Raw genomic sequence first — 14,971 nt, 5'->3', positions numbered from 1 at the left:
AGTCAACACAGAAATTACTTAGTCTACCGTCTCCTGCAGATCACAAATATTAACATTTTGGGCTCAGGGACTTCACTCTCAAGTATTAAATGTTTCATGCAGTGATTTATTATATTTGCTTTGAACTGCATTACTAGGTAGATCCTTTCTATCTATGTTTTTCTTTAAATAACTTTGCCAGCTTCTTAAGCAAGGAAGTTAAACTTTAAGTGAACATCGAGATGAAATTGCTCCCTCATGGGTAAACACATTTGAGGTCTGCATTGATTTCATACCATGTCAGTGATTTGTGGAGCTGATAATTTGGTCAATCCATGCATAATTTTGGCCAAAGAAATAGCATTGCACAGAGCTGAAATTAGCCATAGCGTGATCTTCAGAATAATTTACATCATCATAATAAGTTATTGATGGATTAAATGTGTAGTATTTCAGAAATAATTTCTTTGATGAACCATTAAACCAATAAATAACTATATTTATTTAACTGAGTAATGTAAATACATTTATAACTGATTTTGGAATTATCCTTTGTAGAAAAAAAGTGTAAAAGTAAGGTACACATCTATGTTAGGTATTAATTTACCATATCTGAAATTGCCATTGAGAACAAACTCATTAGAACTAGCCTAATTAGTTTCTGGCCGGCTGAAATGTCAACTTAGGCCCCCAGGTGAGTGGAGTATGGCAGTATCTGCCATCAGTCACAGCAGTGGGCAAGGTTTGGAAACCAAATGACATTTGGGAATTATCTAAACTTGGGAAAAGTAAAATGGGTCAGAAAGAATGACTAACACTTTTAATTTTACTTTACTGCCTGAAAAATTTTACATATATAATGAATTAAAATATTTTACAATGTATGGAAAGGCAAGAACATAATGGTGAAACTGTAGAAGAGTCAAGAAAGCCTTTTTTCTTATCTTTTTGTCAGACAAGTTCATATTTTATCATTTTTATGCATTTAATAATATTGAATTAGTTCAGTAAGAGTTTTTAGTAGTATTTAATATACTTCCAGTATTTTGAATGCTGATTTATTTGAACATATGTCTATTTTTTAGGGTGTTGAAAAAGCAACAGAACATTAATTAATAAGAGTTTCTTTAATACATGGCTATTAAAATGTACAAATATATTTGTACAAAATCTTTTAAAAATTATTTTATTTTATTTTTAAAGAAACTTTATATTAACATAAATGTTATATTGAAAATATAGGGGATTCCCATATACCCCATCATCTCCCCCTTCTACAATTTCCCCCCTTAACAACATCTTTCATTAGTGTGGTGCATTTGTCACAATTGATGAACACATGTTGAAGGATTGCTGCTAACCATGGTCTATAGTTTACATTATGGTTTACACCTTGCACCGTACAATTGTACAGGTTTTGACAAAATATATAATGGCCTTTATCTGTCATTGCAATGCAATGCAGAACAGTTCCTGTGTCCCAAAATGCCCCGTGTTGTACCTATTCTTCCCTTTCCCTCCCCTAAGAACCTCTGACGACCACTGCCTTTATATCAATGTTACAAGTTCTTCCACTGATAGAATAATAAAAAGTCTACTTTAGTCCACAGTTGCATTCCCCCCTTATGTTTGTTCATTCCTCAATTTTGAGGATTTTGGGATGGTGAGACCCACTCTGTTTCTGATTGAGAGGGCTTAGATTCTGTGGTAAAGAAGGATGGAACTGTCTTGCTTGCAGTTGGAGATACTTTCTCTTTTTTGGGATAGACCTTGTCCATCATTATCCTTTCATTAGTTGTCCTGGGTAAGTCCAATGAACTCAGTTCATTCAGCAGTGTTGCAACTCTGCTGAGATTTAGAGCTCACCTAGCTTATGAACAGACTGAAGCTTTAAGTCTCTGGGACATATATTTATTGGGTATAGTGCTAATTATAGGTTCAAATAAAAGGGGCAGAAGAGCCATGTGTAGGGAAACCACAACTGAGTCCAACTCTGGCACACTGGGGAGGATAAATTCCCAAGTAGTGCCCACTGGCAGGGCACCAAACTTCTGAGCTATTTGTCCTGCCTATAAGTGTCTGGATGGATCCAGAGCACTCAGGAGCCCTGCTATTTGAGGCACTATTTGTTTTGGCAATGAATGCGATCCTGCTGAAATGTATATAAGCATAAACTCCCAAGTCACTTTGAAATCTCTTAGCCATAAAAACTCATTTGTTTTTAATGTTTCCCCCTTTTGGTCAAGATCTTTTTCCAAATACATCACTAGTTGGCATTTGGTAATAATGCCTCAGTGCCAGCGAGGCTCATCCCTGGAAGTAATGTCCCATGCCAGGTAGTGAGTTTATATGCCACGTTTGGCTTAGAGAGAGGCCACATTTGAGCAATATTGAATAAAAAAATTTAATTCAGTCACTGAATCCCTCATCAAAATGTTTTCTTGTTTGCAGGTGTCATTGGGATAGGCCACTACTGCACCCAAAGAGGTTTCCTAGAAGAAGTGAGAGACTCAGTGGCAAAACTGGTGCCCCTGACACGCCGACTATGGCAGATGACCAAGATTAAAATGCTCCCCACCCCTGCAAAATTCCATTATGTATTCAACCTTCGAGATCTTTCTAGGATCTGGCAGGGAATGCTGAACACCACTTCTGAGGTTATCAAGGAGTCAGATGTAAGTGAAAATAGAGAGATAAACAAATACTGTTGTTGAAGTACACCCTAAGTATTTGCAGTAATAATTCCTGCCATTTCAGGATTGGATGTTCTTTTCTTTGCTGCTTTTCTTCAACTAAAATAAATAAAGGGGAAGTAATATGTGAGAAAATTTAATTAAAAATTCCAATTTAATTAGGTATATGTGTAAGGAAATAGCATACACAATTATTTTGTAATGTATAGAATAAAAAACAATGGATTTTATTTTCCCATCATAAAATATTTTTCTTATACTAAATAATAAAATCATATCAATTTTTATGATATAATAGTCTGTGTATTTTAACCTTGACATTTTAACTTAAAAGGTAATTGTCATTATAAATGAATACTCAGAATTGAAGAAAGCATTGCTAATCATCAATTATCTTACCTTCCATTAGCTAGATGCACTAAAAAAAAATACATATTGGCAAAATTGAAAAGAGGCAGCAGAGTATAAAGTTCATTTGACAGAGAAACAAGCATTTGTATATATACTTGAATATAATAGCTCCTAGTGTTGTAAGAATTCCCTTCCAACTAGAACCTTATGTAAAACTCCAGTATGCCCTTCTTTTCAAGAAAGAATTGTTAAGTATCTGGTAGAATTCATCTTTGTGCTTAGGCTAAGGCTAGGTTGGTCTCTTTTCGGCCTTCAAAGCAGCTGAAGAGGTAGTTAAGCAAATGGGTTTTAAGGAACTTCTTTACATGCAGAACATACAAACAGTTGAAATTCAAAAAATCTTTCTTTAGTATATCAAGTGTTGACTATCAAAAAACTCTGTCCCAGATGTTAGCAAAATTGTCACACTGGTTGACTCTTGAAAACAAGACATTTTGGGGAAAATGCTCCCTATTTCAGGGAATCGAAAATCACCTTAGCAGCTGTGAACACTTCTAATGTGATTTTTTCCTCACTTGTTGACAAATTAATGAAATTAGTGAATATAGTTTTCAAAGTTACTGCTTATTTCACCACTATATTCAATGGTTATTTTAAATCAGCATAAACAGTTCCAGCAGCTGGTGAAAGCATGGAGCTTTTTCCCTTATGTAGTAAGACTTTAACCATTTTTAATTGAACCACCCTTTCTTTCCTTTTATAAATCCCACTTGACGTTGGTGTAAATAACTTTGACATGCATATTTGCTAGTATCTTGTTGAAGGTTTTTACAGCTATATTCATCAGGGAAATTGGTCTACAATTTTTTTTGTCATGATGCCTTTATCTGGCTTTGGTATTAGGGTAATGCTGGCCTCATAGAATGAGTTAGGAAGTGGAGTGTGCACTTCAGTTTTTTTGGAAGCATTTAAGAAAGATTGTTGTTAAATCTTCATTGAATGTTTGATAGAATTTTCCATTGGAACCATTTGGTCCTCCAGTTCTGCTGTTTGATTTATGTGACTTCATATCTTTTTTGTCTTTCATTTCCTTCAGTACTGCCTTCTTTTGTCTTAGTTGATCTTCTGTGGTGACATATCGATTCCCTTCTTATTCCTTTTCTGTATATTTTTTTAGATATTTTCTTATGCTTACCATGGAATTTACATTTAATATCCTAAATCTACGACAATCTAGTTAGTATAATACCAACTTAACTTCAGTAGCATATACAATGTCTGCTCCTATACCCCACCTTCCCGCCTTTTATGTTCTTGTCACAAGTTACATCTTTACACTTTGTTTGCCCAATATCATAGATTTATAATTATTTTTGTGCATTTGTATTTTAGGTCATATAAAAAATAAAAAGTAGTTTCAAACCAAGAATACATTTACCTATATAGTTACCTTTATTGCTGATCTTTATTTTTTCACATGACTTCACGTTTCTGACTAGAGCTCTTTCTTTTCACTTTGAAGGACTCTCTCTAGTATTTCTTGTAGGAAAGGTCCAGTGGTAATGAAGTCTTCAAATTTTTATCAGGAAACATCTTGATTTTCCATCATTTAAAAAAATTTTTGCACTTTTTGTGTTGAAATAATTTTAGATATGTAGGACAATTGTAAAAATAATATAAAACCCAATATGCACCCTACCCTGAACTATAGATCCATCAATTTTGAGCACTTTTCCACATTTGCCATAGCATTCTATGTATCTAACAATCTTATCAGTTATCTATCAATCTATTATCTATCCATTATCTGTTTATCAATTTTCTAAACATTGTGCATAGGTTGTAAACATCATGATTCTTGAACACTTAATACTTCCATGTAATTTCCTCAAATTGAGGATATTAACTTATGTAATCACCTTAAGTGCAATTATCCAGTTCAAGAATTTTAACATTGTTATAGACCTTACAGTTCACACTTCAATTTTTTTTTATATGTCTCAGTAATGTCCCTTTGGACCCTTTCTTCTCCATTTTTCGGTCCAGTCCAGGATAATATATGGCATTTAATTGTCATTGACTTTCTAATCATTCTCTCTTTTTAATTGTGGAAATATGTATGCAACATAAACTTTCCTACCTCAACCACTCCCAAGTTTACCATTCAGAAGTATTAATCACATTCATCAAAATACACTACCTTCACCTCCATCCATTATCAGAACTTTTCCATAACCCAAACAGAAACCCTATACCCATTAGGGATTAATTTCCCGTCCCCCTGGCTTCTCTTGTAATCTGTATTTTCCTTTCTAGTCTCTATGAATTTGCTTATTCTAGCTGTTTTGTGTAGGTGGAATCATGCAATATCTGTCCCTTTGTGACTGGCTTGTTTCATTCAACATGATGTCTTGAAGGTTCTTCCATGTATGGGCAGGTATTAGAACCTCATTTCTTTTAAAATCTGAGTCATATTCTACTATATATATATGTCATATTTTGTTTATTCTTTCATCTGAGGATGGACCTTTGAGTTCACTTTCGCCTTTTGGTCATTGTGAATAATGCTAATGCTGCTATGGACATTGGCATACAAATATCTATTCAAGTCCTTATTTTCATTTCGTTTGGGTATAAACCTAGAAGTGGGCTTGCCAGATCATGTGGTAGTTCTGTTTAACATTTTGAGGGACTACCAAACCACAGTGGCTGCACCATATTACCTTTCTTTCTTTTTAAAGATTTATTTTATTTATTTCTCTCCCCTTTCCCCCCGTTGTCTGCTTTCTGTGTCTATTTGCTGTGTATTCTTCTGTGTCTGCTTGCATTATCCAGTGGCATCAGGAATCTGTGTCTCTTTTTTTGTTGCATCATCTTGCTGCATCAGCTCTCTGCGTGTGTGGTGCCACTCCTGGGCAGGCTGTGCTTTTTTCACGCGTGGCAGCTCTCCTTACGGGGCACACTCCTTGCGTGTGGGGACCCCTCCATGGGAGCGCCCCTGCGTGGCACGGCACTCCTTGCACATGGCAGCATTGTGCGTGGGCCAGCTTACCACATGGGTCAGGACATCTTGGGGATGAAACCCTGTACCCTCCATGAGGTAGACGAATGCTGTATCAGTTGAGCCATGTCCGCTTCCCATATTACCTTTCAATCAACAATGTACTAAGGTCTTTATTTCTCTGCATCCTTGTCAGCACTTGTTGTTTTCCATTTTTAAAATAATAATCATTTTTTTAGGTATGAGGTGGTATCTCATTGTAGTTTAGATTTGCATTTCCCTGATTATCAGTGATATTGAGCATATTTTCATGTGCCAATTGGCCTTTTTTATATCTTCTTTGGAGAAATGTCTACTCAAATCCTTTGCCCATTTCCCACACCCCCTCAGATGGCTCCTTGTCTGTTTGCATTTATCTGCTCATTGTTTCTGTTTGTTGTTTTTGCTCATTGTCTGTTTTTTTTTTCTTTAGGAGACATTGGGTACCAAGCCTGGGACTTACCATGTGGGAGGCAGGTGCCCAGCTGCTTGAGCCACATCTGCTCTTTGCTCACTTTATTTTTGCTCATTGTCTGCTCATTGGTTTTGCTCATCTGCTCATTGTTTTTGCTTGTTATTTGCTCATTATTTTTGCTCAATGTTTGTTCATTGTCTGCTCATTGTTTGTTTTGTATTCTTTAGGAGGCACTGGGAATTGAACCTGGGACATCCCAGGTCGGAGGCGAGTGCTCAACTAAGCCACATCCCCTCTACTGCCCTTTTTTTGTTTTTAAACTGGGTTATTTGTCTTTTTGTTTTGAGTTGTAGGAATTCTCTCTATATTCTGGTTATTAAATGCTTATCAGATATATGGTTTCCAAATATTTTATCCCATTCCGTTGGTTGTCTTTTCACTTTCTTGATCTTGTATTTAGATGCTAAAGTTTTAATTTTGATGAGGTCCAATTTATCAATTTTTTCTCTTGTTGCTCATGCTTTCAATGTGAAATCTAGTAATACATTGGCTAATAGAATATCCTGAAGATATTTTACTCTATTTTCTTCTAAGAGTTTTATAGTTTTAGCTCTTAAATTTAGGCCTTTGATCCATTTTGAGTTAATTTATGTATATAATGTGAGGTGGAGGTCCACTTTCAGTAGCACACTAAACCTTTTGGTTACTATACCTTTGTAGTAAGTTTTGAAATTGGGAAGTTGAGTGCTTGAACTTTGTTTTTCGTTTTCAAGTCATTTGCTGTTTCATATGAATTTGGTGGTTAGCCTTTCCATTTCTGTGGAGAAAGCTGTTGGAATGTCATTAAAATCATTTTAAATTTGTAAATCACTTTTTTAGTGTTGACATCTTAATGATGATAAGCACTGAGAAAGCTTTCAGTCTTTCACCATTGCCTAGCTGTGGGATTTTCCTATAGGTCCTTCATCGTGTTGAACAAATTCCCTTCTATTCCTACTTTCTAAGTGTTTTGAAAAAAGTTCTACTGGATTTTGTCAGATGGCTTTTCTGCATCAATTGAGATGATCAGGTGGCTTTTTTTCCCTTTTCATTTTATTAATATGATGCTTTATGTTGATGGATTTTCTTGTGTTGAAACATGTTTTCATCCTATTATAAATCCCACTTGACTATTGTATAGAATACTTTTGATGTGCAGTTGAATTTGGTAGTATTTTGCTGAGGATTTTTGTATCTATAATCATAATGGATTTGACATGTAATTTTCTTTTCTTGTGACAGCTCTATCTGACTTTGGTATTGAGGTGAAGCTGGTCTCCCAGAATGAATTAGGAAGTGTTACCTCCTCTTCTATATTTTGGAAGATTTTGAAAGGGTTGGTGTTATTTCCTCATTAAGTATTTAGTGGATTTCACTAGTGAAGCCATCTGGTCGTGTACTTTTCTCTTTGTGTGGTTTTTGATTATTTATCTAATCTTTTTACTTGTTTTTGATCTGCTGAGATTTGTTTCCTCTTAAGTCAGTTTTGCTAGTTTGTGATTTTCTAGCTGTTGGTCCATTTCATCTAGAGTTCTGAGTTCCTGGTGCACAATTGTTCATAATATCCTCTTATAATCCTTTTTATTTCTGTAAGTTCTATAGTAATGCCCCCCTTTCATTTCTGAATTTTATTATTTGTATGCACTCTCTTTTCTTTGTTACTCTAGTTAAAAGTTTGTCAAATTTATTGATCTTTTCAGAGAACCAATTTTTGGTTTTGTTGAGTATCCTAATTGTTTCTATATTCTCCATTTCATTTATCACCACTCTAATCTTTATTATTTCTTTCCTTCTGCTCATTTGGATTTAATTTGCTTTTATTTTACTGGTTCCTCTGTGTGTGAGGGTAAGTCACTGATTTGAGAATTTTCTTTTTTCAATGTAAGCATTTTATGCTATAAATTTCCTTATAACCACTGTCTTTACTGCATCCCATAAATTTTGGTTTGTTGTATTCTTGTTTTCATTCATCTCAAGATAGTCACTAATTTTCACTAATAACCACTAACATTACTTAGTGATTTTTTTTAACCCAATGTTTATTTAAGAGTGTGTAGCTAATTTCTATACATTTGTGAATTTTTCCTCTGTCATTGATTTCTAGGTTCATTCCATGTGGGTGGAGAAGATACTTTGTAGGATTATAATCTTTCAAATTTTGTTGAGACTTGCTTGTGACCTAACATATGGTCCATCCTAAAGAATGATCCACATAAACTTGAAAAGAATATGTATTTTTCTGCTGTTGGATGAAATTTTCTACATATATCTACTAAGTCTATTTGCTTTTATAGCATTGTTCAAGTTCTCTATCTCCTTACTGATCTTCTCTCTAGATGTTTTTTCCATTATTGAAAGTGGTGTACTGAAGTCTATTTCTCCCTTCAAATTGCTTTGTCATTGGGAGTAGATATGTTTATAATTGTTATATCTTTTTTTTTTAAAGATTTATTTTTTATTTCCCCGCCCCCCCCCCCCCAGTTGTCTGCTTTCTGTGTTCATTCAATGTGTGTTCTTCTGTGACTGCTTCTATCCTTATCAGCGGCACTGGGAATCTGTGTTTCTTTTTGTTGCGTCATCTTGTTGTGTCAGCTCTCTGTGTGTGTGGTGCCATTCTTGGGCAGGCTGCACTTTCTTTCATTCTGGGCGGCTCTCCCTATGGGGCCCACTCCTTGTGCATGGGGCTTCGCCTACTTGGGGGACACTTCTGCGTGGCAGGGCACTCCTTGTGCACATCAGCACTGTGCATGGGCCAGTCCCACACAGGTCAGGAGGCCCAGGGTTTGAACCGTGAACCTCCCATGTGGTAGGCAGACACCCTATCCATTGGGCCAAGTCCACGTCCCTGTTATATCTTTTTGATGAATTGACCATTTCTCCCCTTTTAATGGTTTTTAACTTAAAGCCCATTTTTGTTGATGTTAGTATAGCCACCCCAGCTCTTTTTGGTTACTATTTGCTTTGAATATTTTTTCCATCCTTTTACTTTCAGCCCCCTTGTGTCTTTGAATGTGAGGTGAGTTTCTTGTAAAGAACATGTAGTTGATTTGTAATTTTTTATTCATTCTTCCAGTTTCTGCCTTTTGACTGGAGAATTTAACTGAGTTCTATTTAAAGCAACTACTGATAATGCAGGACTTTCATTTTACTTTTTGACTTTTGTAGGTCTTATACATTTTTAGACATTAAATATTTCCCTTACTGCCTATCTTTGCATTCCATTTGTTTTTATAATAAACCCTTTAGAATCTCTTCTCACTTTCTTCTGTGCATGTTTTTCTATTTGTTTGTGGTTATTATGGAGCTTAATTGTAACATCCTAGGTCTATAATGGCCTTGTTTAGTTTGATACCAACATAATATTCATAACGTATACTTTAAAGTCTAGCATCTTAAATCAGGAAGCATGGCACTTCACAATATTTTCAACTTGAATTCTCACCTGTTGCATAATATGAATTAATAATGCATTTTAATTATGCTTTTGACAGGAACTGTTAAAGCTGTGGAAGCATGAATGTAAACGTGTTATAGCTGATCGTTTCACAATGTCTGATGATGTGACCTGGTTTGATCAGGCTTTAGTAAGTTTGGTGGAGGAGGAATTTGGTAAAGAGAAGAAACTCTTGGTGGATTGTGGACTTGACACTTATTTTGTGGATTTCTTAAGGGATGCACCTGAAGCTACAGGTAAACTGTTGAAGTAGAATTTGAAATCCCCCAAAGGGATATCTCAAGTCAGTAGATTCAGTTTAAGAATGTTGAGCTTTCGTGCAGTAAACTTTACTAAAACAAGCCTGGGACATAGTAGGTGCTCAGTGAATATTTATAGAACAAGTGGATAAATGCATAATTATTGAGTTAATAAGATTAATTATTTTTATGCATATTAGTCTTAGATATTAAGGTAGAGTAAGGCAGAAGTATAGGGTAGAAGAAAGAGCAAAGGGCTTGTAACAGACAGGTGTGGATTTGAGGTCAGGCTCTACCACACATTAACTAGACAAGTTTCAACTTTTTTGAACCTCATTCTCCTAATTTATGAAAATGGAAATATTAGTTGCCTGCTTTGGTAATCTGTGACCCATAGTTGCTATGGAATGAAATATAGCAAAAATAGCATTATTATTATTATTATTATTTGGGTCATCCTGAATATTAAAAATAAAGAGGAAAACTTCAAAATATATGAGAGGATCATTGAATATAATTGAAAAGAGATGAGTGATGTGGAGGCAAGCTTTTATAGTTACGGTTCCATGAAAATTTGAGATATATTACGTTTCTTATGAAAAAATATGCTGTTCAATTAATTCTTTTTCTCAGAAATTACTGGACTTAAATAGGCTATTTTTCTTTTATTGAATAACCTCTTCTAATACTAAGGATGAATTTTAGTTTTGTTTACTTATTTTACAAAGTCATGTTTAAAAACATACTGTTTGTGTCTTCTAAATGTTTGGAAGTGACCAGGGAGACCCTTAGTAGAATTAATGAGCTATGTGTGGTCTATTAAAAGTTTCTGAACGATAATTGCAAAAAAAGGTTTATTGCTGGCCATGCAATTGGAATGATCCTTCCACAGAAAGATGCTGACTCGTTTTAACTCAGGTCACACACATACAAAAATCCTGTAAAGGTAAGAGTATTTTACAAGGCAGTTAGAATTTATGTGTTTCATTTCCTCTAATTCAGAAGGGTAAATAATTAGATTATGGGTTTCAAGGTGCAAAGCAAAATGGTTGAATTTTTTTTGTGGGTGATGTTCTAGGGGGCAAACACATAACCTGTGCGTTCACAACACTTTGTTTCACAAATCTTAAGTTGAGCATTTTTGAAACAAGTGACTTTTAAATTCCACTAGTGAGAGTTTGCATATGAGACATTTGTGATGATTATGTTGAGTAGTTTCCTTCTTTGTCATAAAAATGCTAATGTACTATTGTATCAAGACAGGGTCAATTGAAAATAATTATGTACTGTAAGATTTAGAAGATCCACACCCTCTTCTAGTACCCAGTGAATTTCTAAGTTGCTATTGGTATATTCAACTTAAGTGTTACTTTTGTCCTGTTACTAATATTAACTGGTAGTGAACTTGTGTGTGCCAAATTTAGCCTTTTCTTTGGCATTATTCTTTACGGTCAAAATTGGAAAAGTGTTAAGCAGGTATAGTATGTGTTTCTAGTAAAAAATAGACTTCATTTTATTGTATCTTTTTCCAGTAAAATAATTCAATATATTTATTTAAGAAATTATTTTTCTTTTCTTTCAACTCTTCAGACACATTTCCTAAAATTCCCTTTTACTTTCACCACTAACTTATATATCCTGAGTGATAAAAATTTCCTGAGCAAATGTAATCATTTTTTTCTTTTGAATCTTTTTAAAAAGTCATATAATTCTTGACCTCTTTTACTGATTTTGACGTTAAATCCCTTCCTTTCTTGACCTTCATTTTGAACATAAAAGGTCCTTAAAATGCAAATGTTCAACTGTGAGTTCCAATTAAATTCAATGAAGGTAACAGGATTTGAAATTGGCCCTTTGTAGATAGGAAAGAACTATGACTGTAATCTGTAACTATGATTACACAGATCCTAATGTTTTTACTACTGTTTGCTTTCTAAAATAGCATACTATGACATTTTGATGAAAATCCATGTTATTCAGTAATGAAATTGTATATGGCTGTGCGTATATTAATTTAGGTTGAAGAAACTTGATTGATTCTTCTTTCTCAACCCCAGGTGAACCATCTGAGGAGGCTGATGCTGAAATGCCTAAAATTTATGAGCCAATTGAATCCTTTAATCACCTGAAAGAGCGTTTGAATATGTTCCTGCAGCTCTCTAATGAGAGCATCCGCGGAGCTGGCATGGACATGGTGTTCTTTGCAGATGCGATGGTTCACTTAGTCAAGGTACAGTGGACACGCTGCATAGTGCCTTGCCGACATGACAGACACTTACCTTTCCTCCAGAATTTTGTCCACCCTCTTTCATTTTCATCTCCTAGGAGAATATTCGGTTTAAAAATAAACTCACTGCTATATTCCAGTTTAATTTCTAAACCGACTGCACCATGTCACGCCTGTAGGCTTGAAATAAGAACTTGTTCATTGCAAATGTGTGGTTTGATAATTTTATTCAGTGTGGTTCTATGGCTTCCAGCTCAATGTTTTCACCACATAGGGTGGGTGTGGTTGACGTCTGAGTTCAAAGCATAAGCAAAAAGGCTGCTTATTTTTGTATCGTGCAAAAGATTACTATAAAAAATAGTGTGTGACTAGTCGATGATGAACTAGGTGAAAATTCTTTTTCCTGAACTCCACCAGGAGCGTCCAGTTTCCTTGCTAATTTGTCATGTGATTCATTATAGTATTCTTTTTTGAAATGCTTGATTCTCAATGGCTGGAAGTAAAGTATATTATTTACTTGATAATCTATGTGACCTCATTCATCCATGGGGGAAGGTAACCTTTTTTTGGTATCTATTTTCACTTTGCTGTCTTCAGTTATTTTTCCAGATTTGAGGCTTTCTCTTTACTCAGGTTTCACCCTCAGGAGCTCTCCCATGATTACACATTGTTACCTTGAAGAATTTTTGAATAGGAGAGGGTGTTAGAGGTAATCTAGTCAAACCTCTCTCTGAATGTGGGGACCATATAACTTCTTCCTTCCCCAGCAAGAGGGCAAGGATGTCATTTTGCAAGGCTGAAAGCAAGTTTTCAGGAGCAGGAGAAAGGCAGAAAGGCTACTTCTAGGTTAGGTCTCCTCAGCATGAGGGCAAAAGCTTTCAAAGTCCAAATTTTCGGAATCTGAAGCATCCATTCTGAATTATTAGCTCAAGTGTTCTTCTAAAGCCAAATTTAAATACCCTGTTGAAATTTGCTCAAATTTATAGTTGACTAGGGGTTGTGTTTCAAGAAGAATAGATGTTGTATCATATTTAATGATTAAAAGGAGGGAAAAAATCAAACCAAACCGTAATTTGTGTATAAATAGTACTAAAGACAACTTCATCACTCTAAGTATCTATGGGAGACAAAACCTGATTGGCCTAGTATTCTGAAAGAGCTCAAATTGAAAATGAGGCAATTTATATTAGTCTTGTGCTTTAGGAAGTTCTCTCTGAACTGTCTTTTCTCTGTGTTGTGTGGCACAGACGATAAGCCATGGGCATTTCATCCCTCTTTCTGGGACATGGCAGCAGATGGGCATGTGTATCTTCAAAACAGGGCATTTGCCCATGTTTCCCCTCGCTCTCAGCCTCTAGCGTGTCTGCTCTGGAATTGAAACTGCCACTTACGAACCCCCTTGAAACCACCATTTACTAACTCACTTTGAGAGTAGCGTCTCCCTTATTACTCTGTAGAAGTTTCTAGAAGTTTCTACTTCCCTTTTTTTCACATGCCTATGTCCTCATGTTTATTCATAGGAGGCTCGCTGCCTCTTGAGATGAGTTACTGTTTCTTCTCCCCCTTGCATCACCTGATAAAGCCAGCTCTGACTGGTTCTAGTCACTGAGCATGCCAGGCCTCCATTTTGAGACCAAGCCTAACTTGCAACTGAGCATGCTCTGGTTAACCCCACCTTTCCCAGGCTGGACTGGCCCACGTCTTCCCACCCCATCCACAGCCACTTCCTTAACCCACCTTCCCCAGATAGTGTAAAACCCCAGCACTGTTTTGTTTCAGGGAGGCTTGCATCTGGCTGTCTTGCTGGTTGGCCATGCAATAAACTCTTTTCTCAAAATCCTGGTGACTCAGTATTGGCACCTGTGCGCATCAGACAAATGGACCTTCTTGGCAGAATCAGAATTGGCCAGAGAATCTGTGACTGGAGTTTTGAGCTAAAATGCTACATTCCTCACTGTTTTCTAAGCTGACACTCTCTTGTACACACTTGCTTTCTGTTTATGTTGTGTCCAAACTCTGTGTTGTGCTGCTGTGAGCCATGAAATATGTGACTTACTTGTTAAGAAATGGTGGAAACTAAGAGATAGAATTGGAAACACACAGGATATGTGATGAGACCAAGCATAATGACCATGCTTATTTCTTAGTTTCTTCCTTAATTAAAGTAACCATTTTCTTTCAAAAACAGAATCTATATCTGCAATGTCTCTTTGGTCTTTTAAGTTAAAGTTCAAATTATGGCATACTTGGGTTTTTGTGACCTCATGCCTGCCTACTGCTCCAGTCTTATAGGTCACGTTGAACATTCTGTGGTTAAATAAATTTTGCTCCCAGAGCTCCCCACCGATCCTGCCTTCCCACCAGGTACTGAGGTACGGGTAGAGTTAATATACTTGTGCATCGATCTCCCCTACTGGGTGGTAAGTTCCACAAAGGAAGGCACCCTGTCTTGTTCACCACAGTATTTGCAGGAGGAGCTTGATAAATGAATCTGAATTTCAACTCCACAGCATAGCCCTAAACCACCCTTTGCT

At 35.9% G+C, this 14,971-nt stretch overlaps 1 protein-coding gene across 1 annotated transcript in view; it reads left to right on the top strand.

Moving 5' to 3' along the window:
- DNAH5 (dynein axonemal heavy chain 5) overlaps nt 1-14,971 on the top strand; it is a 272,686-nt gene that overhangs the window by 145,841 nt on the left and 111,874 nt on the right. The window contains exons 50-52 of the mRNA XM_058306977.1: nt 2,431-2,654; nt 10,009-10,207; nt 12,268-12,440. Of these exons, the coding sequence (XP_058162960.1) occupies nt 2,431-2,654; nt 10,009-10,207; nt 12,268-12,440 (596 nt within the window). The remainder of the gene's footprint in view (nt 1-2,430; nt 2,655-10,008; nt 10,208-12,267; nt 12,441-14,971) is intronic.

This window comes from Dasypus novemcinctus, chromosome 2 (genome assembly GCF_030445035.2).
Source record: "Dasypus novemcinctus isolate mDasNov1 chromosome 2, mDasNov1.1.hap2, whole genome shotgun sequence".
NCBI classification, from domain to species: Eukaryota; Metazoa; Chordata; class Mammalia; order Cingulata; family Dasypodidae; genus Dasypus; species Dasypus novemcinctus.
The sequence above is the reverse complement of the archived record's forward strand: the minus strand, read 5'-3'. Positions and strand labels throughout refer to the sequence as shown.